General features: G+C 46.8%; 2 protein-coding genes and 1 long non-coding RNA gene across 12 annotated transcripts; all 3 read left to right on the top strand.

The window, feature by feature from the left end:
• The first annotated feature begins 366 nt into the window (after window positions 1–366).
• On the top strand, window positions 367–5,374 carry TMEM231 (transmembrane protein 231). Of its 3 annotated transcripts, none has more exons than XM_050713317.1 (7): window positions 367–516; window positions 588–757; window positions 1,617–1,745; window positions 2,999–3,142; window positions 3,719–3,800; window positions 3,934–4,044; window positions 4,937–5,374. In XM_050713317.1, the coding sequence occupies exons 1-7, from the start codon at window positions 375–377 to the stop codon at window positions 5,119–5,121; spliced, it is 963 nt and encodes a 320-aa protein (XP_050569274.1). In that variant the 5' UTR covers window positions 367–374; the 3' UTR covers window positions 5,122–5,374. The 3 variants fall into 3 exon arrangements, with proteins under 3 accessions (XP_050569274.1, XP_050569273.1, XP_050569272.1); XM_050713316.1 differs by having other exon boundaries at window positions 588–901; window positions 3,952–4,044; XM_050713315.1 differs by having other exon boundaries at window positions 588–901.
• On the top strand, window positions 5,072–12,867 carry LOC118257899 (carbohydrate sulfotransferase 5-like). Of its 2 annotated transcripts, none has more exons than XM_050713314.1 (2): window positions 5,072–5,217; window positions 11,342–12,867. In XM_050713314.1, the coding sequence occupies exon 2, from the start codon at window positions 11,370–11,372 to the stop codon at window positions 12,549–12,551; it is 1,182 nt and encodes a 393-aa protein (XP_050569271.1). In that variant the 5' UTR covers window positions 5,072–5,217; window positions 11,342–11,369; the 3' UTR covers window positions 12,552–12,867. The 2 variants fall into 2 exon arrangements, with proteins under 2 accessions (XP_050569271.1, XP_035422234.1); XM_035566341.2 differs by lacking the exon at window positions 5,072–5,217 and adding an exon at window positions 6,153–6,314.
• Window positions 12,868–15,458: 2,591 nt separating this feature from the next.
• LOC118257897 (uncharacterized) lies at window positions 15,459–20,757 on the top strand. Of its 7 annotated transcripts, none has more exons than XR_007708773.1 (7): window positions 15,459–15,630; window positions 16,764–17,179; window positions 17,438–17,670; window positions 18,889–18,976; window positions 19,107–19,403; window positions 20,048–20,337; window positions 20,605–20,757. It is a non-coding gene; the product is annotated as an uncharacterized LOC118257897 (long non-coding RNA). The 7 variants fall into 7 exon arrangements; XR_007708776.1 differs by lacking the exon at window positions 15,459–15,630 and adding an exon at window positions 15,696–15,793; XR_007708775.1 differs by having other exon boundaries at window positions 15,463–15,630; window positions 18,889–19,403; window positions 20,196–20,337.
• The last annotated feature ends 3,544 nt before the right edge of the window (window positions 20,758–24,301 follow it).

Genomic DNA, 24,301 nt, shown 5'->3' with positions numbered 1-24,301 from the left:
CTCGGCAGGCGGGACTTCCGGTCAGTTTCCTAGCAACCGCCCGAAACGCAGCTCTTCCGGCCCAGCGCTGGGGGCCGGAGCGGTCGGACCGCTGAGTTCTGCGGCGGGTGCGAGGCCGCGCCTGGCCCCGCCGAGGCGCTCCCGGGGCGCTGGAGGTCGCGTCCCGGGTCCCGGTGCCGTGGCAAGCGCCCTCGCCTGCGTCCCGCTCCCGTTACCGGCCGCAACGAGCCGTCCCGGAGCGCGCGAGCCCAACGCTCATTGGCTGCTGCGCCCGTTGCTCCTCGGCGCCCCGGCGCGCTGATAGGCGCGGCGTCCCGTCAGTCCGGCGCCTCGCCGTCGCCGCGGTGAGGTCGAGGGCTGCGGGCGGGCGCCCGATGGCGGGCGTGGAGCTCTTCTCGCACCCCGCGCTCCACACTCGGTACCGGGCCGGGCTCTGCTCCGCCGCTGCGCTGGCGCTGCTGCTCATCGCCGTGCTCACCTACGTGCCGCCGCTGCTGGTGGCCTACCGCAGCCACGGTGAGCGCCGCTCGGCCCCGTGCGGCCCGGCCCGGCCCGGCGCTGAGGCCCCGCGCTGTGTCTGCCCGCAGGTTTCTGGCTGAAGCAGAGCGCGTACCGTGAGCAGCCCACCGTGCGGTTCCGGTACGAGGTGCTTTTCGTGGCAACTACCGGGCCCGGCCCGGGCAGTTTCTTGGCGTGGAGCACGTTCCCAGCGTTCAACCGGCTCCAGGAGGACAGACTGCGAGTCCCGCTTCTGTCGGTAGGCGTACCGGGCGGTGCTGGCGGGGACGCGGGTCGCGTTGGTGGTGCCCGTGAGCGAGCGGCCGGGTGCGCACCGCTGCCTTCGAGGAGCAGCAGCCTCGTGCCTAACTTCGCGCCTCATGGCACGACTCTCTCGGGACAGGTAGTTTTTAATCAGCTCTTTTTTTCTTTACTTTTTTTTTTCTTCTTTTTTCCTCTTTGTATGATTTATTGCGCTCAGAAGCTTGCAGGGGTTCGCAGGTAACCCCTGGTTTTGAATCCTGGTATGTGCTTTCAAAAGCCTGAAGTCTCTCCTCTGCAACCAATTGTTCCGTCTGGGACTCAACAGGAGCAGTTATTTATCTGTAAAAGCTCTGTTATGCCTCCCTGTTACGTTCGCAGATGGCTGAAGAACTGGGCATTTGTGGCATGGAAGCATAGCAAGTCTTGGCTCCCAACCAGGGATTGTACAAGGCATACAGAAGCCAATAAGAAGCAGGCTGCAAGGGCAGAAGGCAGAAGTTGTGAATGCACAGATGTGGCAGAAAATCCATCATTATGCATACCGATGCCAGCATACAGGGAAGATTGCTAGAACGGCATAGGGCAGAAGAGTTCTTATAGAGCCTGATGAACTTTCCCTCCCTGTGGAGCACCTGGGGCATAGTGTTACAAACAAAATTTAGTTTTCTTGCTTGTCTCTAGTCTCCTGTCTTTAAAGTAGCTTTTTACTGTTTTTTCGATGTGGTTCATTCGATTCCTTTTTATGTGTATGTTGCAGTTGTGGAGATTTACTGGATAATAACTATTTTTTGTATTTCTTTTTAACAGGAACTTCTTAAGCAAACAAGCAAAACCATTCTTACTGCTTCTTTTAGACTAGGGAAGAAGACAAAAATCAAGATGGCAAAATGGATCAGTTGCATTTTAAATTGGAGCTTCCGCTACAACCTACCGAGCATGTAGTTGGTGTTCAGCTGATTCTAATCTTTTCCTACCAGCTCTATGTGAGCATTTCTCATTTTATTCATTGTGACATATAGGCCCGATATAATATTCCAGCAGTGGTTATGCAAAGGAAGAAAGAATCTTTATGCATTTGAAATTCCTATTAAAAAGATTTATTTTGCTAACATACTTGATTTCCTTCTCTACTGGGTCATTCCTAGTTTTGGTTTGTTCCATTAGTATGGTGGTTGGTGTGTGTTTTGTGGTTGTTTTTTGTTTGTTTTTGAAGCTGTACATCCTATTGGGTTATAGTGCAGCATAGAGGATAGATGCACAGTAGTAGAGGTTGGAGGGACAGGCTGCTGCAGGATCCTGAAACGCCATAGGTTTTGTTTGTTTAAGAGCTTTTGAAGCAATGATAATCATCTGTCAGGATCATCTGTACCTCATAGCTGTGAGGGGACAAGAAGGTGTCTCAGGGAGACAAGAACGCTTCTGCTGCCATTGTCTCTCTCAAGTGGCAGTGTGATTAATAGCTAGAAGAGTGGATAAAACACGGCTGCACAGAGAAGCCATGGATGCATCTGAAAGAAGCAATAATATATAGCATAGAGTTTGATATAGCCAAACAGATGAGGACGTTTTACTAGAGAGATTAGGTTTAGCTTGTCTGAGAGACTCTTGCTGGCTGCAGGTGGACAAGTTTAGCAAGAACAGCTGAGTTAAAGAAAAAAAAAATCTTAAACCTCAGAGTTGCAGAGTAAAAGCCTTTACAGTCCTAAATTTATGTGCTGAAGCATTAGGTTCGTCATTAATATCGCATGGAAAGTTCCAGTAGTCACAATGCCTTTGTTTTACAGTAAATGTGAAAATTTTCCTTCAGATTGAGTGGCTGATGAGGGCAGAGGAACTTCCTTATCTAGCCCTTATTGCAGGGTTTTGGTTTTGAAGTCTGAATATTTTAAAGTTTACCTGCAATGAATGTGTTTAATTATCTTGCTGCTTTTAACATGTTATGGAAAGTCTTTTTTTTTTGTCATTAGCCACAAACTGTTGGACTTCGCTGAATTATGTATGGAACTTTATAAATCAATCAAAGTTAGTTAATCAAGAACTATGCTAGTTCACTTACAAAAACTTATTAATATTTCTCATTTGGTCCTCCCTTCTTTAGAATAATGTGATGATTTGAAACTTGGGCATCAATAAAATAAAATCTATGCAGAAAATTTATAGATACAAAGAGGTAGAAAACTGTTTGTGGTTGTGTTTGCTTTTCCTGATTTTTCTTTTCTCATGTTCACTGTTTCAGAGAATGTCAACACTTGTGATGCAGAGCATGGCTTTTCTTCAGTTTTTTTCTCCTGTACCAGGGTCTCAGCTCTATATGAATGGAGACCTGAAACTGAACCAGAGGCAATTACTTAACCACTGTGGACTGGATACCAGATACAATGTGAGGACTTTATTATTATTATTTTTACTTTTTTTTTTTCTCTTGTCCATTAATTTCCTCCCTTACTAGCACCATAGGTGACACTCTAGTTATTCATACCCGAGGGACCCAAGGAAATGGCTTGAAGCTGCAATGGGGGGGCAGTTCAGGCTGGGTATCAGGAAAAGGTTCTTTACTGAGAGGGTGGTCGGGCACGGGAACAGGCTCCCCAGGGGAGGTGCAACAGCACCAAGCCTGCCTCAGATCAAGAAGCATTTGGACAATGCTCAGACACTTGATCTGATTTTTTGGGTGGTCCTCTGGGGACTTGTTGGACTTGAGTTGGACTCGATGATCCGTGTGGATCCCTTCCAATTCGGGATATTCTATGATTCTACGTTTGCACAGAGTGGACCGTAGAACTTCTGAACTCTTTATTTGTAAGGCTGAAGGGTGGAAGAGGTTCTTCTGCCAAGATGTTTAGTCTGACATCTATGTGCTTTCCTTTCAAGACATGGTTACTTTGCTTAACAAACTCGGTAGAATTACTTTCTTAAAGAGTGGACAAATAATGCAAATATCTCCTTGTGGCAACAGGTGTCTGTGGTCAATGGCACAAGTCCTTTTGCAGCTGACTATGATCTAACAAACATCATTGCAGCATATCGAGATAGAAATGGTAAGCCTGACTGTACAGCTGCTAATTGCAGCACAGCAGTAGTTAGCATATTGGTAGCTGGTCTTTGAGGATTTAAATTCTGTATTAGGACTGAAAACCCCATAAACTTGGATGTTTTCTTTCCCCATTTTAGTGACAACAGTTTTTTCAGATCCCAACCCTGTTTGGATGACTGGAAGAGCAGCAGATACACCATTCATCATTAATGCTACAATTCGTTACCCAGAGGAAGTTATCCTATATCCTTAGAAAACTGCATTAACTGAAACATAATTGGATAGCATTATTCGAGCCTTCATATACAGGCCAAATGAACACTGCTTTCTCTCTCAACTTCTTGCTAAACTTTTCCTTTGTTTGCTAAGCATATGCTGTAGTTTCAGAGTTAGCTGAATACCTGTTTGCCCATAACCCCACGTGTGCACCCTCCAGATGGTTCTGCTTACGTAACTACTTTCCCTCTTTACTGGGAGGAACCTCTGCTGCTTTTCACCCTTACTAAAATGACCATTTAAGGTGGTTTCTGAGCAATTCATAGTGAATTTTGTCAGTAAGCCTTGCTTTGGTCCTGCAGTCCCACTTTGTTGTGGATACAGAAGAGAAGTAATGTTTGCTACTGGCAAAGCATGATATTACATTTTCTGACCTAAAGCAAAGCAGAAATCTGTATACAAGGTAGGTTTAGCAAACAATAACCCCTGAAGTGGATGTGGCAAATCTGTTATATATGCAGACAGACCTGAAAACGTTTTGCTCCAAAAGAATGATTTATGTTCTTTACTCAGTTTCTCAGACAAGAGCTGGCCTGTGTTTTGAAGAAAATGTATATAGCATATCTCTCACAAGGTTTATTTACCTGCCTGAGTATTACCAATATCTACTTTCTGGTGAAGCAGGGACAAAATAGACTCTTTCCACAGAATTGATTTGAACATCTTCCAGGATAGGTATTCTGTACAGCGTTTCTGTGGTAAAATGCTTTTTGAGATTTCTGTGACTCAGCGGCTTTGCAGTTGCCACACAAACTGATGTCTAACCAATTTGGTGCTTTTCTACCTCTGATTCTATTGTTTAGTTACTGCAGTGATTGTATCAGAAGCTTCTTCATTAACACTCCTTGACTCTCTTTAAATATCAGCCAGGATTTTGGGAAATTATTAAATTTGCCTGGATCCAGTATGTCAGCATTCTCCTTATCTTTCTCTGGGTCTTTGGTTGGATTAAAATGTTTGTGTTCCAGAATCAGGTGTTCACTACAACTCCAATATCACCAGTTCTGCCATTGTCTCCAGTGTTGTCCTACAAGCAGCATCAGTCCTGAGGAAATGCCTGAGAAAACTTTAAAGAAACCCAGTTCAAAAATAAGTACCTGCTTTTATTGTCTGTACACACTTTTTACTTTGAAAGATAGAACTTGGTATGTATGTTCTGAGTACGTTCCCTTTTTGCTATATGTTGCTATGACATTATGTAATTTTTCCGTTTTAAAATGTTCATTCATGCATTTCTGTGGGAACATTGCTCTGGGACTGAAATGTTTAATTTTGGACAGTTAAACAAAACCCCATAAAACAGGTGGTTCTTCGTTTTTGATGAGATTATATGGCTATAGGGGGAGAGTACAAGAAAAAATATACCTGCATGTGGATCTATAACAACTAGTAGTGAGACTTCTTCCTGAAGCTCCTTTTCTTGGAAGGCTGGCTGTAAGGACTATTCCTTTGGCTTGCTAAGCAGCAGTAAATAAAAATTCCACTGCAGTCCAACACCATGCTACTGCACAGAACTACTGTGTATGCACGTGTCAGAGAGCAATCTAAACCTCGTTCACTGAGGATGGATTCAGAGGCATGCTAAAATCACTTTGCTTTCTGGAAGTGTCTCATTAAGAGAAAAAATAAGTAGTGGGTTAAAAGTCTGTCACATAGATAAAAGCGGGAACGTAAATGTTTGGAGGGCCGAGTATTAAGAGCGTGCCTCAGGAGCGTCTTCAGGGGCGGTGCCAGATTGAAAACACCACCGCGCTCGTTTAAGGAGCCCTGCGGTGGGCGGCGCCACCCGGCCCCCCTGCAGGGCTCGCGCCAGGCCGCTAACGGCACCGCGGCTGGGCTGCGGGCGTCGAACGCGGCGGGCCCGGGCCCTTCGAGAGCGCCGTGGAGGGGGGGGCGGGCAGGCACAGGGCCCAGGCTGGCGGCGGGGCAGCGGAGAGGCTGCGGTGAGGCCCCCCGCCCCCTGCAAGCGGACGGCTACAGGCGGCTCCTCGCCGCCTCCGGGCAGCGGGGGCGGGCCCGGCTTGCTGCCCCCTGCCGCGCCGGTCCCGCTTGGGCGGCCGGGGGCGGGGCGGGGCGGGCGGCCCCTGTCAGGCGGGTCCCTGCCGGGGGATGCTCCAGCGCGGGGCGGATCGGCGACTTCCCGGGCTCCTCCCGCTGCCGCGGCGCCTTGGCCACGTCTGAAAGCGGCCCATTGTCTCCGTGGGGAGCGCGGATCCTCGCGGTGCCGGGAGGCGGCGGGGAGGTACGGCGGGGGCGGCGGGCGTCTCGCAGGGCCCCTGCCGCGGCCGGCGAGCCGGGCGGGCGTGGGGTCCGCGGCGAGGACGGGCCTTTCCTCGCCGTCCGACGGCAGCGCCCGCGGCCCGGCGAAGCGGAGCGCTCTCTTTCAGCCGCTCGCGCGCGCCGGTGACTTGGCGGCGGGGCTCCGCGCGGTGCTGCGGTGCGGTCGGTTGTGGTCAAGGGAACGCTGCTGAAAATGCGCCTTTTTGCTTTCTTTCTTCCTGTCTTTTCCTTCCCTAGAGAATATGGCTGATCCGAGTTAAGGTGTTTTTGCTGGAATTAGACGGTTAAATCAGGTGCTGTAGAGAGCTTTTCCTGCCGTTCCGGGAAGTCCCTTCCCTCTTTTCTGCAGTGTCCAGCCTCTGTTTGTAGGTGAAAGCGGCGTGTAGGACGAACGACCTTGTCATAGTTTCTTACCTGTAACGGTTGTTTCCATGGGGCTCTGCGCAGCGCGCCTCCACCCTCACGTCCCCGGCCGCTCTGCGCCGCTGCCGCCCTGGTGCTGGCAAAGCCCGCGGCTGGGGAACGTTCGGTCACCGCAGGTGTCCCCACGGCCCCAGTTTTGCCATCCTTAGAAACAGTCAACGCAGATCGGAAGACACGAGGTCTGCTCAGTTGCAGTCTGTTTTCTAGTAGCTGAAAACACCTTGTGATCCTCAGCATGGAAAAAATAGGTGTTGTAGGGCTGTGCCTCGACACTGCTGTTTGTTCGAGGTGTACAACTTTATCTAACTCCAAACTGTTTTGGCCAAAAAAAAAAGAATTAAAAAAAACTCAAATCCCGATACCTTTTATATATATATATATATATATATATATATATATATAAAACTTTTATGGTCATATCATGAAATCTGTGGTATGTTTCATTACATTATGAAGTGTTGAAGCCTGATGGTTACCTGGGAGTGACTCCTGCATGCCTTTTACCGCTAAATTGTAAAAGAAACGCTGTTTTCGAAAGCAGAAATAGCATTATCAGCTAAAATGCTAGTATGTCAGAATTTAAAACATCTGATTATGGTACCTTTACTGTAGTTTAATTATTTCTGTTGTTGTACTTTCACCGTTAGGTTAAAATAATTAAGCAGGCAGTCCATTCAATGATTTAGCAATCAACAACTATTGGAAAGACTTTTAACTCTTTTTGAAGTACTGGTGGTTATAGAAGGCACCCTCTAAGCTTTTAAAATTATTATTATTTTTTATTTTTTACCACACATTGTTGACAATGCAGCAAGCTTTTGTCTTGTGAAGATGTTCCATTTCCAGTTGTGGAATACCATTGTTAAGCAATGTTTTGTCAGCCGTGTGATTTATAGGAAGAATTACTGTAATATTGTGCATTGTTCTCAGATCTGTTTTGTAATGTTCATGCATTTTCACTGTTTGGAGCAGCAAAATTGCTTCTAATGTAAGCTCACAGAAGCAATTCTCGTGGTGGTGATTTTGGTTTGTTTTGTTTTCTCTTATACATATTGGTGTAATGCCTTATATCTGAAGTATGTAGTGAGTAAACACCTTCATAAAATATAGACCTCCAAGTGATCTTCGCTCTGTTTATCAAGCCATGCACAAACATTTTCCTATTAATTCTGTAAAATGCATGACACTTACCAATATGGTCGTTTTCACAGTCAGTACTGAGGTGTACCTTGGTTAATTATAAGTACATAAATCTTACGTACGTTCAACTCTAAATGGTTGGTCTGAAAGTCAGTATTTAGTGTATGACAATCATATTGGACAAAATAATTTTCAGCTAGTAAAAGCTTAAGGATATAATACATCATTGGATATTCATTCAAATTTGTATTTTTGCATTTTGTGGAAGTTAATTTCTTTGTAATCTATAAAGACTTTGGCTTTAAAAAATACTTCATAAATATAAGCTGTTTTAAAAGAAAGTGTGCTTGAAATGTTCTTAGACACAAAATGGCTGGGGAAGACTTTGGCAAAGGCACCTAAGATTCAGTTGCTCAGAACTCATTTTGTGGGAGCAGGTACTTGTAATTCTTCCCTCAGTTGTTTTCAGTTCTTTGCTTTATTCTAGCCCAAATTTTCAGTCTTCCTGCAACAAACCCAGATCTTTTTTGTTCCGAGGGAGTCTTTCATGCCAGCCTTTTGCCCCAGGCTCAGAGAGCCCATATGCGCTGCTCTCTCTCTGTCTCTATATATAATAGTATAATATAATAGGAGGATTTTTTTTTTTAACTCTGAAGTTAATTTTTGTTAATTTTCAGGCTGAATTCTGTACTGAAAGGAAGTTCGCTCAACAGTAATGCTGTTCTCAGACCTGCAAAGATGTTTGCTTGATTACAATATTACTTGTCTCATGTGACAAATCCCTCATGTGATGTCCCTAAAAGCACGAGTTAAATGATCATCCTCTGCACAAGTTATTTCTTCCCTTCTCCATATTTTGGTACCATTTTAGGTCTGAAAAGTGTTCTGTTAATACCATTGTAACTGTTATTAAAATAATTTATGCTTAGCAGCATCTTTATGTATACAAGCGTATATTGTGATACCAACTATTGTGATACTTCAGACTTTGCAGAGACATGAAAGGTGTGAGGCAACTTGATGTTCTTATCAATCAGATTTTCTTGCAGCACCATTGCCACTTCTGTTCATTCTGGTCTCATGAGCGAATGAGAAGGTGTTTGCTAGAGGATCTGGTCACTGAGAAGGCATCTGAAGTGGCAGTAATGGATAGGAAGTCCGGCTGCTGTTGTGCTCCCTTTCTGCCCGTGGTTCATATTCATCCTGGACATAGTCCTGGGCAACCTGTTCCGAGTGTCCTTGCTTGAGCAGGAGTTGGACCAGAAGACCTCCCGAAGTCCCTTCCAACCCCAATCATTCAGTGATACTGTGAGACTAACCAGGGTCCTTTAATCACTGTTTTGACATGGCAAAAGAATTGCAGTAGCCTGATGAAAAACATGTGCTTTTCTGTTTATTGGTTTGTTTCACAGAAGGTGTGTGAGTTTATACCTTTCACTGTTCATTTGTACTTTGTAAGCTTGGCAGTTAGCTGTGTGGTTCTGTAATGCGAGTAGTGACCCAGGAGTCTTGAGGGACCGATCATAAGGGAGGCCTAGCATAACTCCACCTGAAAAGTATATGTAAATAATTTCATGACACAATTATGCAGTAGATGTTCAGAAGGTCTAACAAGTGTTAATGTAAAGATCTGAGTGCATGGCTCGAGATGTATTTTGTTGGCAGCCGTGATCTGGGGCTCCTCCTTTCGTAACTACGCCTTTTTTCCCCCCTTCCTTGTGCCAGCTCCAGTACTGTTATGTACAGTGTTGCGTTGCTTAGACACTAAAGAGCTAGGTTAAAAAAAATGAGTGAGTAGTTCTCTTCCAAGCTAGCAGACTGAAGTGGCTTAGCAGAGTGTCTGATAAGCATTGGGAACTATGCAAGGGAGGCTTAGTGGGCCTTGGGTTTCATCCTCAGAGGTGCTATTGCAGGCATATGTCATGGATATTGGTGCAGCATTGATGCAAACGTGGAGTCACTGGACAAAATGTCCTTGCCTCAATGGGCAGCGTAACAAAATTGGGGATATCCATGGTTTTAGAGATAAATAAATGTTTTCGTGTAGCTACAGAATGATATTATGTGATAAAACAGGGAACATAATAAAACAGTGAAAAGGCATTTGTAGCAGAGTAGGTGAATATAAAGAGTATATCATGCAAGTGAAAGACGATAGTTTGGGAGAAAAAAAATATTTCTGCTCCTTTTCTTGGCTTATAAACAAAAGTTTAGTAGCAAAATTGTGTTCATTTAAAATAGTGTTTATATCCTGACAAGACATTTGGGCAGTAGAAAGAGCTGAAACTGCCTGTTTCTACCATCTCTTTTAATTAACCATTTGTTTCAGCTTTCATTACTAGTAAATAGTCTTTTTCATGTTTCATAATGCTAGCACTAAGAACTTAGCTCACTTATTACCTCAAATGGGTTTGCATCTGTATTTGCTAGTCTGCATTATTGGTTTTCAACAGTCCAGAGTGTGTTGGTATATCTGCCATTCATTGTAACAAGAAAAAAAAAATGTTTAAATGCAGTTAGACAGTAAATACTTACATATAAAAGCCTTGATATGGTCTTTGTACCTGAGAATTCATATTTCCCTAAAACCCAGCCTGTTAACTTACTAACTACTCTCAAGTGGAATCTGCTAAAGTGAGAGTACCAAGAGTCAGGTTACAAAAATCTCTAGGGAAAAGTTGTGAGGAGTGCATGTAGCTAATTCTAACTCAAAAATGGATAGTTCCTTAAATGCAATCTCAGAGTAATCAGTCATGGGGAATATGCACTCCATACGAAAGGCATGCATCAGCTGCTTGTTCCGTATAACATTTATAGCCAGAAGCTGCTTGAGGTTGCAAGTTTTCACCCGTCTCCTGTAATTTTGAAAAATAGAAAGTTGTGCACTATCATCAGTTGGTGTAGTGTCCTACAGTCACCACAGGGTGCAACGCTTACAGTTAATGAGAAGATGATTTTAATTTCAGTACCCACAGTTGCTAATGTTCCCATCTACTCCTTTCAAGCGATAGAAACCCTTGTACTGTTAGACTGAGATTGAACTACAGTGGAGTGGAGTGACTAAGATTTTCTTTTTCCTTGGCAGCATTTCCCAGAATCCAAGTTGAGACCATTTTATATTTTTTATTATTTTTATTCCAGCAGTTGAGCAGCCTCAACACAAGATTTCTTTCAGCATCAAACCTTCACTACAAACTTACTTTTACTGTGACCTTGCTGTAATGCATTTCTTTCTTTCTGTTTTCAACACCCGTCCATCTGCAGATGTTCTCCTCCGAGTACTACTGATAAAGGAACCAAATAGTGCTGAATTATGTATATGATCATTTAAAGAAAGGTCTTACTAATGCAAGAGTTTGTATTGTGTGTTATCATTGCTACGCCATAGCATCAACGGCTCACCAGCATTTTCCTTCTCTTTTTCAGCTTTTAAAATTGCTTTTCCTCGGTGAGAATGGCAAGGATTCGGATCTCTAGCACAATTGTTATACTTTTTGTTATGGTTCAGACTGGATTCTTAGTCTTCATGTATGCCCGGTACAGTAGCTTCATGCTTCAGTCTGAGGAGAAACCGTCTCAAGTCCACATCCTCATTCTCTCCTCCTGGCGGTCAGGATCTTCTTTTGTTGGTCAACTTTTCAGCCAGCACCCCAGTGTCTTCTACCTGATGGAGCCTGCCTGGCACGTATGGGTTACGATGTATCAGAACAGTGCTAAGGTCTTGCACATGGCAGTGCGGGACCTAGTCAGGTCGGTCTTTCTGTGTGACATGTCTGTGTTTGATGCTTACATGCCTTGGAAAAGAAACTTATCTGATCTTTTCCAGTGGGCAGTGAGTCGAGCTCTATGTTCAGCTCCTGCTTGTGACTCCTTTCAGCGTACTGACATAACCAGTGAAATGGCGTGCAAGACTCTTTGTGGACGGTACCCGTTCACCAAGGTGGAGGAAGCCTGTAAAACGTACAGCCATGTTGTCATCAAGGAGGTTCGGTTTTTTGACTTGAAGGTCCTCTACCCACTTCTCATTGATCCATCCCTGAACCTCAAAATCATTCACCTGGTCCGTGACCCCAGGGCAGTTGTCAAGTCACGAGAACAATCAGTCAAAGCATTAGCCCGTGACAATGGAATTGTTCTGAGTACCAATGGCACTAAAGTGGAAGATAGCAAATACAAAGTAATGCAAGAGATTTGTAGAAGTCATGTTCAGATTTATGAAACAGCTACTCTAAAACCACCTAGTTTCCTTAAAGATCGCTATCTAATGATCCGTTTTGAAGATCTGGTAAGAGATCCATTATCAGAAATCTCAGAAATGTATAAATTTGCAGATCTTAGTTTGACCCCCACACTCAAAAGTTGGGTCTATAACATCACCCATGGACAGGGGCCGGGAAGAAAAAAAGAAGCCTTCAAAATCACGTCTCGAGATGCAGTTAATGTTTCCCAGGCCTGGAGAAATGTTCTTTCATTCCAGAAAATTAAGAAAATACAGGAAGTTTGCAAAGGTGCTATAAACATGCTTGGCTATCAGCTAGTGGATTCAGAAAAAGAACAAAGAGATCTGTCACTGGATTTAGTGTTGCCAAGAAGACAAAACCAATTCAGCTGGTCATCATTTAATCCAAAGAACTAAGACATTACTTCGAAAGATGGGGGTGAGGGGTGGGGAGTATTTATCTATTGTGCAGTACATAAGTAATTTGAAAATCCCTTGCTGATGAGTTTAATTAGCTTCCTGTCTGATGGTTTTCCAAGTAGTGTAAGCAGTTTCTTTTTTTTTTTTTTCCTTCCTGAGTTTCATACACTACAGAACAGCAACAAAAAACACATGAGAAACGCAGCAAGGTACTTGTGTGATTGCGAATTTACAGCAGAACTGGGCTGTTCTCATCATTGTTTTAAAAATATAATTTAAATACTTTGTATTAAAGAAGTTTGATCATTGATAATAGTTTACTTCTAGTTCTGTGCTTTAAATACTCAAGAATTTCTGTCTTTAATTTGTGTATAGGGAACAAAGTAGAAACTGATTTCACTTTTTTACCTAGAATCACTTGACTTTTTTCTTTTGTTCTAAAGTTGTGCAGTTGTGTATTTTTTAGGCTTCCTTTGAAGCTTTTAATTTCAACATACACGTTCTCCAAGTGCAGGGATAACAGCAGTCGTTTTGTTTTAAAAGGCTTAAGCAGTAGCTTCACATACTGATAGATTTCTTAGAGCTTTGTCTGGAATGTCAGATTTGTAGTCAGATATTTGAATGGGAAGTTGGCAGACAGCTCTGTTCTTGGGATGGAAAAATAAAAGAAAAGAGGTAAAGAAACTTTGAGGGGAGTCACTGTGGAAATATGTGGAATGTAATGCTGTCCCAATTGTGTGTTTTAATGCTGTGACAGAGTAGGCACATGCTTGATTCCACGAATGCAATTTACATCATTATCCCCTTTCTTCCACGCTACAGGTATTATTATTGAAGGTCACTGAGAAACGTAAGGTGTCTCTTTTAATACAGTACATCTGTATTAAAAGCCAGCTGTGCTTACAGGGAGGGCATCCAGTGCAAACCAGACATGCTCTGACATGCTCGCAGTCCCAGTGACAGGAGAGTCCATTTGCCCAGGCTGCCTTTCCCTGGCTACCTCCTCCACTCTTCTTGCCTCGCTCTTGCCTCGCAGCTCCACGCTGGGACTCTTCTTTCTTCCTTCTCCGCCATCGGACACTGCAAAAAGGAAGGAGGACGCTGTGAGACGTGACAAGAGCCAGCTGCTGGGCCTGAAGGACAGTGGGATGCCCACCGTGCAGGGAGGTACCCCCAGGGCTACATCTCAGGAACCCTCCTTGTGCACACATGAGGCCCACAGCACTTACTTTCTCCTCTACTTAGACATCCTAGTTCCCCACACACACACACACACGCTTCCCAAGGACCTGCGTGCTCTGCTCAGGACCCTCCGGAGGTCCTGCAGGTCTTTCACATTTGTGCAGCAGCATCCTTTCCAGCTTGTACCGTGCTGCTGTTGGTTCCGTGCCCCCCCTGAGGACACCCACTGCCTTCTCAGATCCTGAGGGGTTTTTTTTGTTTCGTTTTCTTTTTTAACTGTATGTCAGAGGGCACGCAGCCAGGATGGCTGACCATAGTGTGTGGCACCCTCAGCAGTAAAAGCTGGGGCAAAGATGGTGGGGGTTGGAGTGGATGTTGGACTCCTTACTTTACTTTGCTTGCGCGTGCTGCTTTGTCTTTGCCCCTTACGCTGTCTCGACCTCAACGCGTGACTTTCCTTGCTTGCACCTTTCTGATTGTCTTCCCCCACCTGGCTTGGGAAGGGAAACGAGCAAGGGTCTGCCGGGGGCTCAGGGCTGTCTGGGGTGGCTAACCGACAACCATTTTCTAAATGCCCGTACTTTCTGTTACTTCTTAGTTTTGAGAATGTTTTAATGAAGCCATGCTTAGGAGTATGCTTTAAAGTCGTGGAGGTGTTCGCGCTTTGAGGAAAAAGTTGCACCGAATTCTTAAACACCTTCAGAAAGGACTGTGACTTTCCTACAGTCAGCTCGGGTGGCAGTCACCGGCAAAACAGAGCACACTGGCAGCTTGGACCTTGGATGCCAAGTGCAAGGTGTTTCCTAAGTATAACATTATTTCTGAATGTTTCTTCCCCTTCTGAAGTTTACCTGTCTAGCATCAATTTGCCTCCAACAGATTTTGGTATTCCCGAAAAGACTGGGATTAAAGAAAGGGCATGTGCCTCAGCACTGCAGAATTTTATTCTGCAGCCAAAATTTCTTGTTCTGTGGTTAAATTTTCCGGTAGCTTGTATTTTGCAGAAAGCACTTAGAAACATATTTAGCTTGCTTCCAAACATGTAAAGAGAAAGTCCTGTTACCTTTACGGTAGTGCTAATTTTCCCTTAGGCCAGAAAAGATAGGAAGACAGCACCTCCTACAAGCTTTGTTAAGAGAGGACCAAGCATACCCGGACCGTCTTAAAAAACAACACCATTAAAAAAAAGGCAACAAAGAGGCAACTTCTGCCCGAAGTGGTGTAAACGCATAAAGCTGTCAGTGGCATGTTTCTTTTTTTCGTTTGTTTTTTAGTTCGCACATCAGCGCTGCTGCGGGAAGCCCTGCCTGCCGCTCTGCTTCCACGCGTGCGCGGAGCCAGCCGGCTCGCCTAAGGAGAGGGGGCCGGGCGGCACCGCAGGAGCCCTGCCCGCGGCAAAATGGCGGCGCCCTTCTCCGGAGCGGGAGCTGCGCCGGGCCGGCTCCGTACCGGGCTGGGAACCGAGGGCGGTGGGGGCCCGCTGGGCTTGCCGGCACTGACGGCGAAAGCGGCGCCGTTATTGGTTGGGAACCCACGGTGGAAGTGGCGTCAGGGCGTGCCTTAACTGAGGGCGAAAGCACTCTGTGATTGGCTGGGAACCCAGGGCGGACGTGGCGTCACGGCGTGCCTTCGCTGGGGGCGGAAGCGCTCTGTGATTGGCTGGGAACCTGACGGCGGAAGTGGCATCACAGAGTGCTTTAACTGAGGGCGGAAACACCCCGTGGTTGGCTGGCAGGAACCCAGAACAAAAGTGGCGTCACGGCGTGTCTTCAGAGGGCGGAAACGCTCCGTGATTGGCTCGGAAAAACCTAGGGCGGAAGTGCCGTGCAGGGCTTGCCGGCACTATGGGCGGAAGCTGTCGGGCCGGGACGCCAAGGCGCTGTGCTGCAACGAGGTTGGTGGTCGGGGCCGCCCCGGGGCGGGGCGGGCCGGGCCGGGAGGGGGCGAGGCGGCGGGGGGTCGGGGCGCCACGCGGTCGGCGGCTTCTGCGGAAACGGCCCTTGTGCGGGGCGGGGGCGGCGCCGCGCCGGACCGGACCGGACCGGGCGTGCGGCGGGGTCTGCACTGCGCGGGGCTTCGGGGGGCTGAGGGAGAGGGGGTGGGAGCGGCGGGAGGCGGTAGGAGGGGCAGAGAGGGCGGCGGCGGCGGCGGCGGGGGGGGCCGCGGTTGTGTGCACTTGGTCGACTCCCCTCTGGGTTGGATGGACTGCTCCGTCCCGAGGCATGCTGGGAGCTGTAGTTCTGTGTTGCCGGGCGGCCACATGGGCTCCGGGGTGCGCGGCCGGTCTTTCCCCGAGCCGGGGCCGGGCCGTGCCGGGAGGCGCAGGCTGCCGCTGGATGCAAGTTTAAGCTTGGAAATAAAGGGGGAGTGAGGGAATAAAAAAAGCAAAGCCTTACAGAGCCTCAGCTCCACCTAGGAACAAATAACGGTCTGTCTGCTTCTGGAAGAACTTCCCACCGCTGAGGACGGATGGGGCGGACCCCAAAAGCTAGATGGGGTTGTGTGAGAGCTGGTGATAGTGCCAGCAGGACTCCACAGCCGACAAGAGACATCGTTGGCCTTGATGTCCGTCACAACGGAAAATGCTCGTTTAATCCAATTTGGGGAAGTCTGTCAAACTCTCAGAAACAATAGCAGCGAGACTCTTATGCAGTCATGGGGAAAGTTTAGTATACCAAAAAAACTGTGTGTATTAGGTAAGGTGACAAATGGAGTCACACCTCCCAGAAGTCCCAGTTTGTGGTCTTTAAGCTTTTTTTCTTGTTGGGGGAAGGTGGAGAGAGCCGAATATTATCCAGGAAGGTGACCAAATCCGTGCCTAAAAAGCTCAGCTGCTAAAGGTTTTATAAATGATCTTTGCACTGCAAGTTTCAGTTTTCATGAAGCCAAATTGAGATAAATCCAAAATTTTCTATGGATTTAAAAGAACGCTTACTAAAATATTCTTGTCATTCACAATAATAATGGAGTGAGTGAACTTGTTCCACACAGTGACCTTACTTTATTATTTTGTTTGTTGTATTCCAGCAAACTGTGTATGATCCCAGGAGCATAGGCACAGTCTTGTGTAGCATTGTCATTCTGCCCCACCGCTCTGATATCTAACAAAGTAATACATTCTGGATGTTGTCTACAAATTCTTTCCTTCTTTATGTAAGAGGTCGATGCGCGTCGCCTAGTTTGTCACAGAGCGTCACTGAAGTACTGTGTTATTTGTATTTGTGAAGACAGCAGAATCAAAGACAGCAGGTCAGTGACTCCCACCGAGATGGTCATTAAGATAAAACAGTGAAGTTTCTAGCATATATTAAAAAGCCTGGAGGAATTAGCATAGCTTGCAGTAAAGCGTGCTGGAAAGAGATGATATCTGAGAGCAAGCATGAAAATGTCGTCTTTTTACCAAGAATGATGAGAACTGATGCATCTGCCCTGCGTTTGGATAGGTAAGTGAGTTAAGAGGAGCCGAGCGTAGAGTCTGCAGGGGAATTGGGAAATGAATGAGATAATTTAATCTCTTTTCCGTGCAAGCGTGTTTTTGTTTTGTTTTTTAAATCCCATACTTTTGTTATTATCCAGAATTTTTAATATAACTCTGTATTTTAACCGGTCCGGGTTTATGGATAGCAGCTAACTATAGAAAGAAATAAGATCCTGAAGCATCCCTGGAGCCGCTAACTCTACCTCTCTATCTGTTCCCTAAGAAGATGCCCTGGATTTAAAGATGGTGTGTATTAAATGAAGTATGAGAAGAAACAGCTTCTTCGGACACTTGCGCTCCTCTTCCTCAGCTCGTGGAGAAGGCTGACAGCCTGTCTCACTCTCGTCAGTGCTATCCCACCAGCTCCTTTAGGAGCCCAGCACCGCGTTTGGCCTGTTGCGATCTTCCCGCTCCCCTCATTTCTGTGCTGCAACGCCACCATCCACGAGAAGTTGGGTAGGATCTGAAGACCTTTGACATTGCTAAAGAATCAAACCTCAGCTGTCAGTTTTAGCCCTTTGTATTCCAGATGTTTGCTTTGCTGGATGATGGTTTCGTTTTTGATTTTGTAATACGTTCTTTGTAGAGGTTATTTTAAGCAGACAAGTAGGTAGCCTTCTTCCCTCGGTGGATTTGTGCGAGTTTTAGCTGAGCTTTGCACATCTGAGCGATTGCCCAGTGGCTGTTCTGGTCTTGACGCGTCCCTAAAACCTTTGTCCGCCTCGCCCCTCCTCTTTGTGTATTAAGATGCACGTTTGCGCAAAAATTATGTACACCGTGCATAAGCCCCCCAGTGGTTATGGGGCATTTTCAGCATTTCACAGATAAGGCTCCGTGTTTACTTAATCACTTAGGCATAGTCCTGGCTTTCAGCGTAGGCATAGCTAATGATTGTTACTCAAGTGGTTATAAAGTTCCCAACGTTTGTTTTTTTATATATATATATATAGAGAGAGAGAGAGAGAGAGAGAGATACATACCCATATGTATATGTATGTATATACATAAATGAAGCTGAGTCTGTGGAGTAAAAGACTTTTCTGCTTGCAGTATATACTCATGTATCAGCAGACTCATACGCGAGCTGATCCAAACTGGGTGCCAAGCTGTGCCTTTTTTGTCACCTGGAATATGCAATCTGTGCACCTCAGGTGTACCTTGTCTATTAACTATCTCTTACATTGTGCCACCCCATTAATATCAGTGGATGTACCCAGCACCACCTTGGGGCTACATAGAACGTGGAAATTTCTAGTATGTTAATGTTACTCTGTTAACAAAACTGACGTACTAGCCGCTTGCTGTTTCTATTTTTTTGTTTTTCTTTTCAGTAGTCTCCTCAAAAGTTGTTGTGGACACGTTGTGTATCTTTTCTGTTCTTCCAGGATTCATTCTTCAGGAAAGACGACCATGAAATCAGAGGGCTGTGGACAACCATCTACCAGATGGTTGTTGCAGTTGCCTCTGGTCACGTCATTCGTCCTTTTAGCTCGCCCTTTCCTCTACCTTGAGTTGAATTTTTGTGCAGCGCTATGTTTGCAGTGGTAGCTGAGTTTGCAGTTTGCGGCCGAGGTGTTTTTGATTAAAAACGATCTTAACTGTAATAGTGAATTCACAGAGTGTGGCTTTGTATGATGACTCCCACGATCATAACATTTTTCTCCTTTGTCACAGACAGGAGAAAAGCTCTTTCCAGAGAGATGGAGAAGGAATTAATTAGACCTCTGCCTCATCCTGCAAGACCAGAAGACATGGAGTAACTGTAAGCTGCTATTCTCAGGAGACATACTAAGAGTCTCGGGTTCCTTTTCTGCCCGCCCCCCAAGGCCTTGGGCACGTTGGGTTCACCCTGGGAAGGGCACGTTGCTCAGGGCAGTTATTTCCTCCCCTAGACGACGTGGGGTGCATTTCTCTGCTGCACTTGTGGTTTTCCACCTGTGGTTTTTCACTTGTGGTTTTCCACGTGGTTCGCACTGCTTCCATTATTGAGAAAACGGTTTGGGAAGCTGTGTCTGCCACTTCTCAGGATTTTCTGCCACCACCTGCTGGCAAAAAAAATCAGTAACGCAGGTGGAGCCATGTAGGACTTCTCAGAGGTAAGCCTTCAACGTATGGGGACCCCTAAACTCGTGAGCCGAGCACGCAAGACAAATGTCCGTGGCACAAAGATCAAGGACGACTTCTCAGAGGTAAGCAGCTTTCCCTTTGTTTTCCCATCCTCTCAGGAGCCCTCTTTATGATGCTTGTACACACTTCAGGCTCACAACACTCATTTTCTCCTCTACTTAGTATTCCTAGTCCCTGGCTAACCCGTCCTCCCTCCCCCCACTTTCCAAAGACCTACGCGCTCTGCTCAGGTCCCTCCTGAGGTCTTACAGATCTTTTAAATCTGCTCAGCATTCTTTCCGGCTTGTTCTGTGCCATTATTTTTTCCCTGCTCCTTTTGAGAATGTCTGTACCCTTTTCAGATCTTGATTGGGTTGGCTTTTTTGAACCCATCTGCATAGCCTTTTGTTTTTTAGATAGTCTACTAAGGTAGGTTACCTCTCTGGTGAGTTATTTTACTACATTGAATTGTATTTTTGTGGTTTGTAATCTGTTACACTCCTAGATTATTTCTACCTATGTAAAGAAAGGTTTCAGCTAATTACAGTCAAAAACAGTTTTAGTTACCTACTTGGTAATATTGTCGTTTCAATAATCAGGACTGAAGCAAAAGCACAGGAATTGTTGCCTCTAGTAACGCTCCACACACTGTTGAGCTAAGCCAAATAAAAAACGCAGCTGCTGCTCTCTTTATCCCTTCCTGTGCTTTGCCCCTCCTCTTTCCCAGGTGATTGGGGCAGGGTGCCGGGTGGGGCCTAATGGTATATGAGCCGCAGGTGTCCTGTCAGAGAGCTCATTCTGCCTGGGCTGCACTTTGGGGTAAGTGCTTTGGTTTTCCTTCAGTCAGTTGCAGTTTTTTTTTTTTTTTTTTTAAGGTGCGTCAGAGTCTAGGGGTTGATGCATTTCTAAGTTGAAAGAGATAAGTACATCTATTGAAAGTAACATCTAGTGGGATCATTTAAAGTAAACTAATCTATATAGTAGTAGATGCCTTTATTGCATGCAGCTCTTCTTCAGGTGAGTAATTCTTATAGTATAAGTAATTCTTTTCCCATGTTTTGGTCACGATGTTTGTAGCGTGCCTTTTTATGTGTGTGTTTGGCCTGGAGCTGTCCTGCCTGGCAATTAGTGATGGTAGCTAACGTGGTGGTTCATCAGTGCAATAATACATCGTCCTGACTCTTTTGGGAAAGACATCTGGTCTGTCTCTGGGCGAATACTCAAGCTCTGGGCGAGTACTCAAGGGCAGCTGGCACAGAGTCTTTTTTCTTTTTTTCCCAGCAGTAGGTAAACCTTAGGAGGAATCGGTCAAAGGAAACAGCAACTGTCAAGTTCTTGTTCGGCAACTCGGTGACTGGTTTGATCTACTTCTCAGATGTAGAGGCAAATGGACTGCTCTTTTGAAATGATAAAATAAAAAGCATGAATTTTGTCAAATGTGGCAGTGCCTGTTTGCAGTCTGTTGCTTTTGCCAGTGGTAGATAACACTTATAAGGAATCGGTCAAAGGAAAGAGCGCCTTCTGGAACTGTGAAGCTCTGCGTTGGCAACTCGGTGACTGGCTTGACCTACTGTCCATCATCAGAGGGAAGCGGACTGCTGTTTTGCAAATAAGAAATAAAAAAAAAAAAATTTTAAAAAAATTAGGGTGCTGCTCTGTGGCACCTGGAGGACTGCCACTCTGTGTGGCAGTTAAAAGAATGTGATTTGGAGATAGAGAGCAGCAGAGGTAAAGCAGCTGGGAAGATAGGTATAGGTATTGCAGTAGGTAGGCTGTGGTTATGAGGTGCCTCAGGGTGTGCTTTTCGTCTTGTTTCTGCCCTTCCGTCGTGCAGCCTTGGAGAGGTGAATTCCCCATGTTGTGGAGTGGTGCAAAAAGGTGAGAGGGCTGTCAGCCCGATCAGTTTCCTTCACCAAAGCTAAGGCAGGTCTTTCAAGAGAAACATCCTGGTTGCCTGTGCTGTACTCTGCATGCTGTTGACCTAAACCACACCAAAAACAGGGCTGCTGTTCCTCTTGCTCTCTTTACCTCTTGTCATGCACGGCCCCTCCCATTTCCCATGTGATTGGGGTGGGGTGCTGGGTGGGGTGCAATGGTATATGAGTTGCAGGCATCCCATCAGAGAGCTCATTCTGCCTGGACTGCACTTTGGGGCAAGCGCTTTGGTTTTCCTTCAGTCAGCTGCAGGGGTCTTTAGGTGGGTCAGAGTCTATGGACTGATGGGTTTCCAAGTAGAGAGCAGTACGCACATCATTGTGAGGTAACAACTAGTAGAATCTGTTAGAGTAAACCAATCTAGTAATAGGTGCCTGCATTGCATGCAGCTCTTCTTCAGGTGAGTAATTGTTACAGCATGTTTACGGATAGGATGGCAATGTTACTTTGTGTGTTTGCTTTGTGGTTCAGGTTCCCTTATGATTTTTGCAGAATTAAGGCAAATATTATCAAAGTTATAGCGTTGGTGGCAAAGTGATGGAGCAGGGTTTAGGAGATAAGTATCATCGAAGCTCCCTGTATAAGCATGTATCTGAAAACAGCAGCAGTAGGCGTGTAAGGTGTAGTCTTTTTCAGGGTTAGGGACAGTTTGTTCTATTTTTGGAGCTTTTGCCTGCGGTTTGGCTGGCTGTAGAGTCTTTAGACCTTGCAGCCTTCTAGATATTAAGTGCTTGGAATTCACACAATAGAGGTATGTTTAGGAGGTGTTGCCGGCTAACTTGTTTTTAAGAAATGGTGGGGTACGGTTCCTCGACCGCATAAGCACGGTAGTATTACGGAGAGACTGAGCAGGGTCAACTTTTTCATCTGTAAAGGGTAAGTCTGTGATTGCTGCTGCCCAGGCACATTTTCGTGCCCATCACTATAGTTATTTTACTACATCAACTAGAGTAAAATTCCAGTTTCTCTTTTAGAGGTGCTATAGGTAGCTTCAGAGAACGGGTGGAAGCATCTGCCATGTGGGGTAGGTGAGCAGCTGAGGTAAAGGAGCGGATGAAAGTAACTGTCCTAAGGGTGCTGTGGCATTTGCTGCAGTGGTTGCTTTCTCTTCTGTTTATCAGGTGCCACAGGCAAGGTGGGCTGTGATAGTGTTTAGAATAGGAGCAAAGCAGGTCACTTGAATGCTGTTTGGTTCCTGAGGCAGGTGTTGTAGAGGAAAAAGGTTGTCTGGCGTGGCAGTTCCTGATGGTGGCCTTCTTCAGTAGGTGAAGAGGTGCCTGAAGCCCCATGCTGTGGAGCCTGAGTACGCCTCGCTGAGGATGAAGCCTGCTTTCCAGCAGTTCCCAAAGCTGTGTTGAGGATGAAATGCTGTGTCTGTGTTTGGGTTGCACCTTGGTGAGTGTAGGGATGGGTTTTAAGTCGGTGCAGCAGAGGGCCAGGCTCCAGTGTCCTGTAGTGTGTTTTGACCCATCAGCATAGCCTTTTGGTTTTCAGATGGCCTACTCAAGTACGTGATTTCTCCTGTGAGTGATGTTATTACATGGAATTGATTTTTTTTTTGGCGTGTAATCTGTTATGCTCCTAGATTTTTCTTTCTATGTAAAGAAAGGTTTGAGCTAATTCCAGCTGAAAAAATTTCAGTTGCTTGCTTGGTCATATTGTCCTTTCAATATTCAAAGCTGCAGCAAAAGCATGGGGATTGTTGCTTCTAGAAACACCCCAGTTCTCTTGTCTGCAGTCTGCATGCTGTTGAGCTAAACCAGATTTAGAAAAAAAAAAAGTAAACAAAAACAACAAACAAATCACCACAGCTGCTGCTGCTCCTGCTCTCTTTCTACTTTCTTGTGCTTTGCCCCTCCCCTTTCCCAGGTGATTGTGTTTGGGTGCTGGGCGGGGCCAAATGGTATATGAGCCCCAGGTATGCCATTAGAGAGTTCATTCTGCCTGGGCTGCTCTTTGGGGTAAGTGCTTTGTTTTTTCTTCAGTCAGTTGCAGGGTTCTTTGGGCAGGTTGGTGTCTATGGATTTCTAGATTTTAAGTGCTTGGAAATCACTTACTAGAGGGATATTTAGCAGAGAATGCTGGCTCATTTGTTTTTGGGATGGTGGGATACACTTCCGGTTTTGGGTTAGATTTGAATCTCTAGATGTATCAAGCCACTTGTGTAACTCTCCAGAAGACTAAAATGAGCTTGATTACAGGCTACAAGAGGCTTGACCACATAGGCGCAGCATTACCAAGAGACTGAGGAGGGTCGTGTCAGAGTTACCTCTTTCATCTGTAAAGGGTAAGTCTGTGATTTGGCGCGGCGCCGCCCGGGCAGCTTTTGGCGCGGCGCCGCCCGGGCAGCTTTTGGCGCGGCGCCGCCCGGGCAGCTTTTGGCGCGGCGCCGCCCGGGCAGCTTTTGGCGCGGCGCCGCCCGGGCAGCTTTTGGCGCGGCGCCGCCCGGGCAGCTTTTGGCGCGGCGCCGCCCGGGCAGCTTTTGGCGCGGCGCCGCCCGGGCAGCTTTTGGCGCGGCGCCGCCCGGGCAGCTTTTGGCGCGGCGCCGCCCGGGCAGCTTTTGGCGCGGCGCCGCCCGGGCAGCTTTTGGCGCGGCGCCGCCCGGGCAGCTTTTGGCGCGGCGCCGCCCGGGCAGCTTTTGGCGCGGCGCCGCCCGGGCAGCTTTTGGCGCGGCGCCGCCCGGGCAGCTTTTGGCGCGGCGCCGCCCGGGCAGCTTTTGGCGCGGCGCCGCCCGGGCAGCTTTTGGCGCGGCGCCGCCCGGGCAGCTTTTGGCGCGGCGCCGCCCGGGCAGCTTTTGGCGCGGCGCCGCCCGGGCAGCTTTTGGCGCGGCGCCGCCCGGGCAGCTTTTGGCGCGGCGCCGCCCGGGCAGCTTTTGGCGCGGCGCCGCCCGGGCAGCTTTTGGCGCGGCGCCGCCCGGGCAGCTTTTGGCGCGGCGCCGCCCGGGCAGCTTTTGGCGCGGCGCCGCCCGGGCAGCTTTTGGCGCGGCGCCGCCCGGGCAGCTTTTGGCGCGGCGCCGCCCGGGCAGCTTTTGGCGCGGCGCCGCCCG

The sequence above is a fragment of the Cygnus atratus genome, chromosome 12 (genome assembly GCF_013377495.2).
Source record: "Cygnus atratus isolate AKBS03 ecotype Queensland, Australia chromosome 12, CAtr_DNAZoo_HiC_assembly, whole genome shotgun sequence".
Classification (NCBI taxonomy): Eukaryota; Metazoa; Chordata; class Aves; order Anseriformes; family Anatidae; genus Cygnus; species Cygnus atratus.
Note: the sequence above shows the minus strand (reverse complement) of the source record. Positions and strands in the feature narration are given on the sequence as shown.

Bases quoted from the DNA above. Each gene is read 5' to 3' on its own strand.
- TMEM231 (XM_050713315.1), top strand. From the start codon at position 375: ATGGCGGGCGTGGAGCTCTTCTCGCACCCCGCGCTCCACACTCGGTAC. The intron at 902-1,616 runs GTAGTTTTTAAT...TGCTTCTTTTAG, and splicing joins GCACGACTCTCTCGGGACAG to ACTAGGGAAGAAGACAAAAA. The intron at 3,143-3,718 runs GTGAGGACTTTA...TTGTGGCAACAG, and splicing joins GACTGGATACCAGATACAAT to GTGTCTGTGGTCAATGGCAC.
- LOC118257899 (XM_050713314.1), top strand. From the start codon at position 11,370: ATGGCAAGGATTCGGATCTCTAGCACAATTGTTATACTTTTTGTTATG.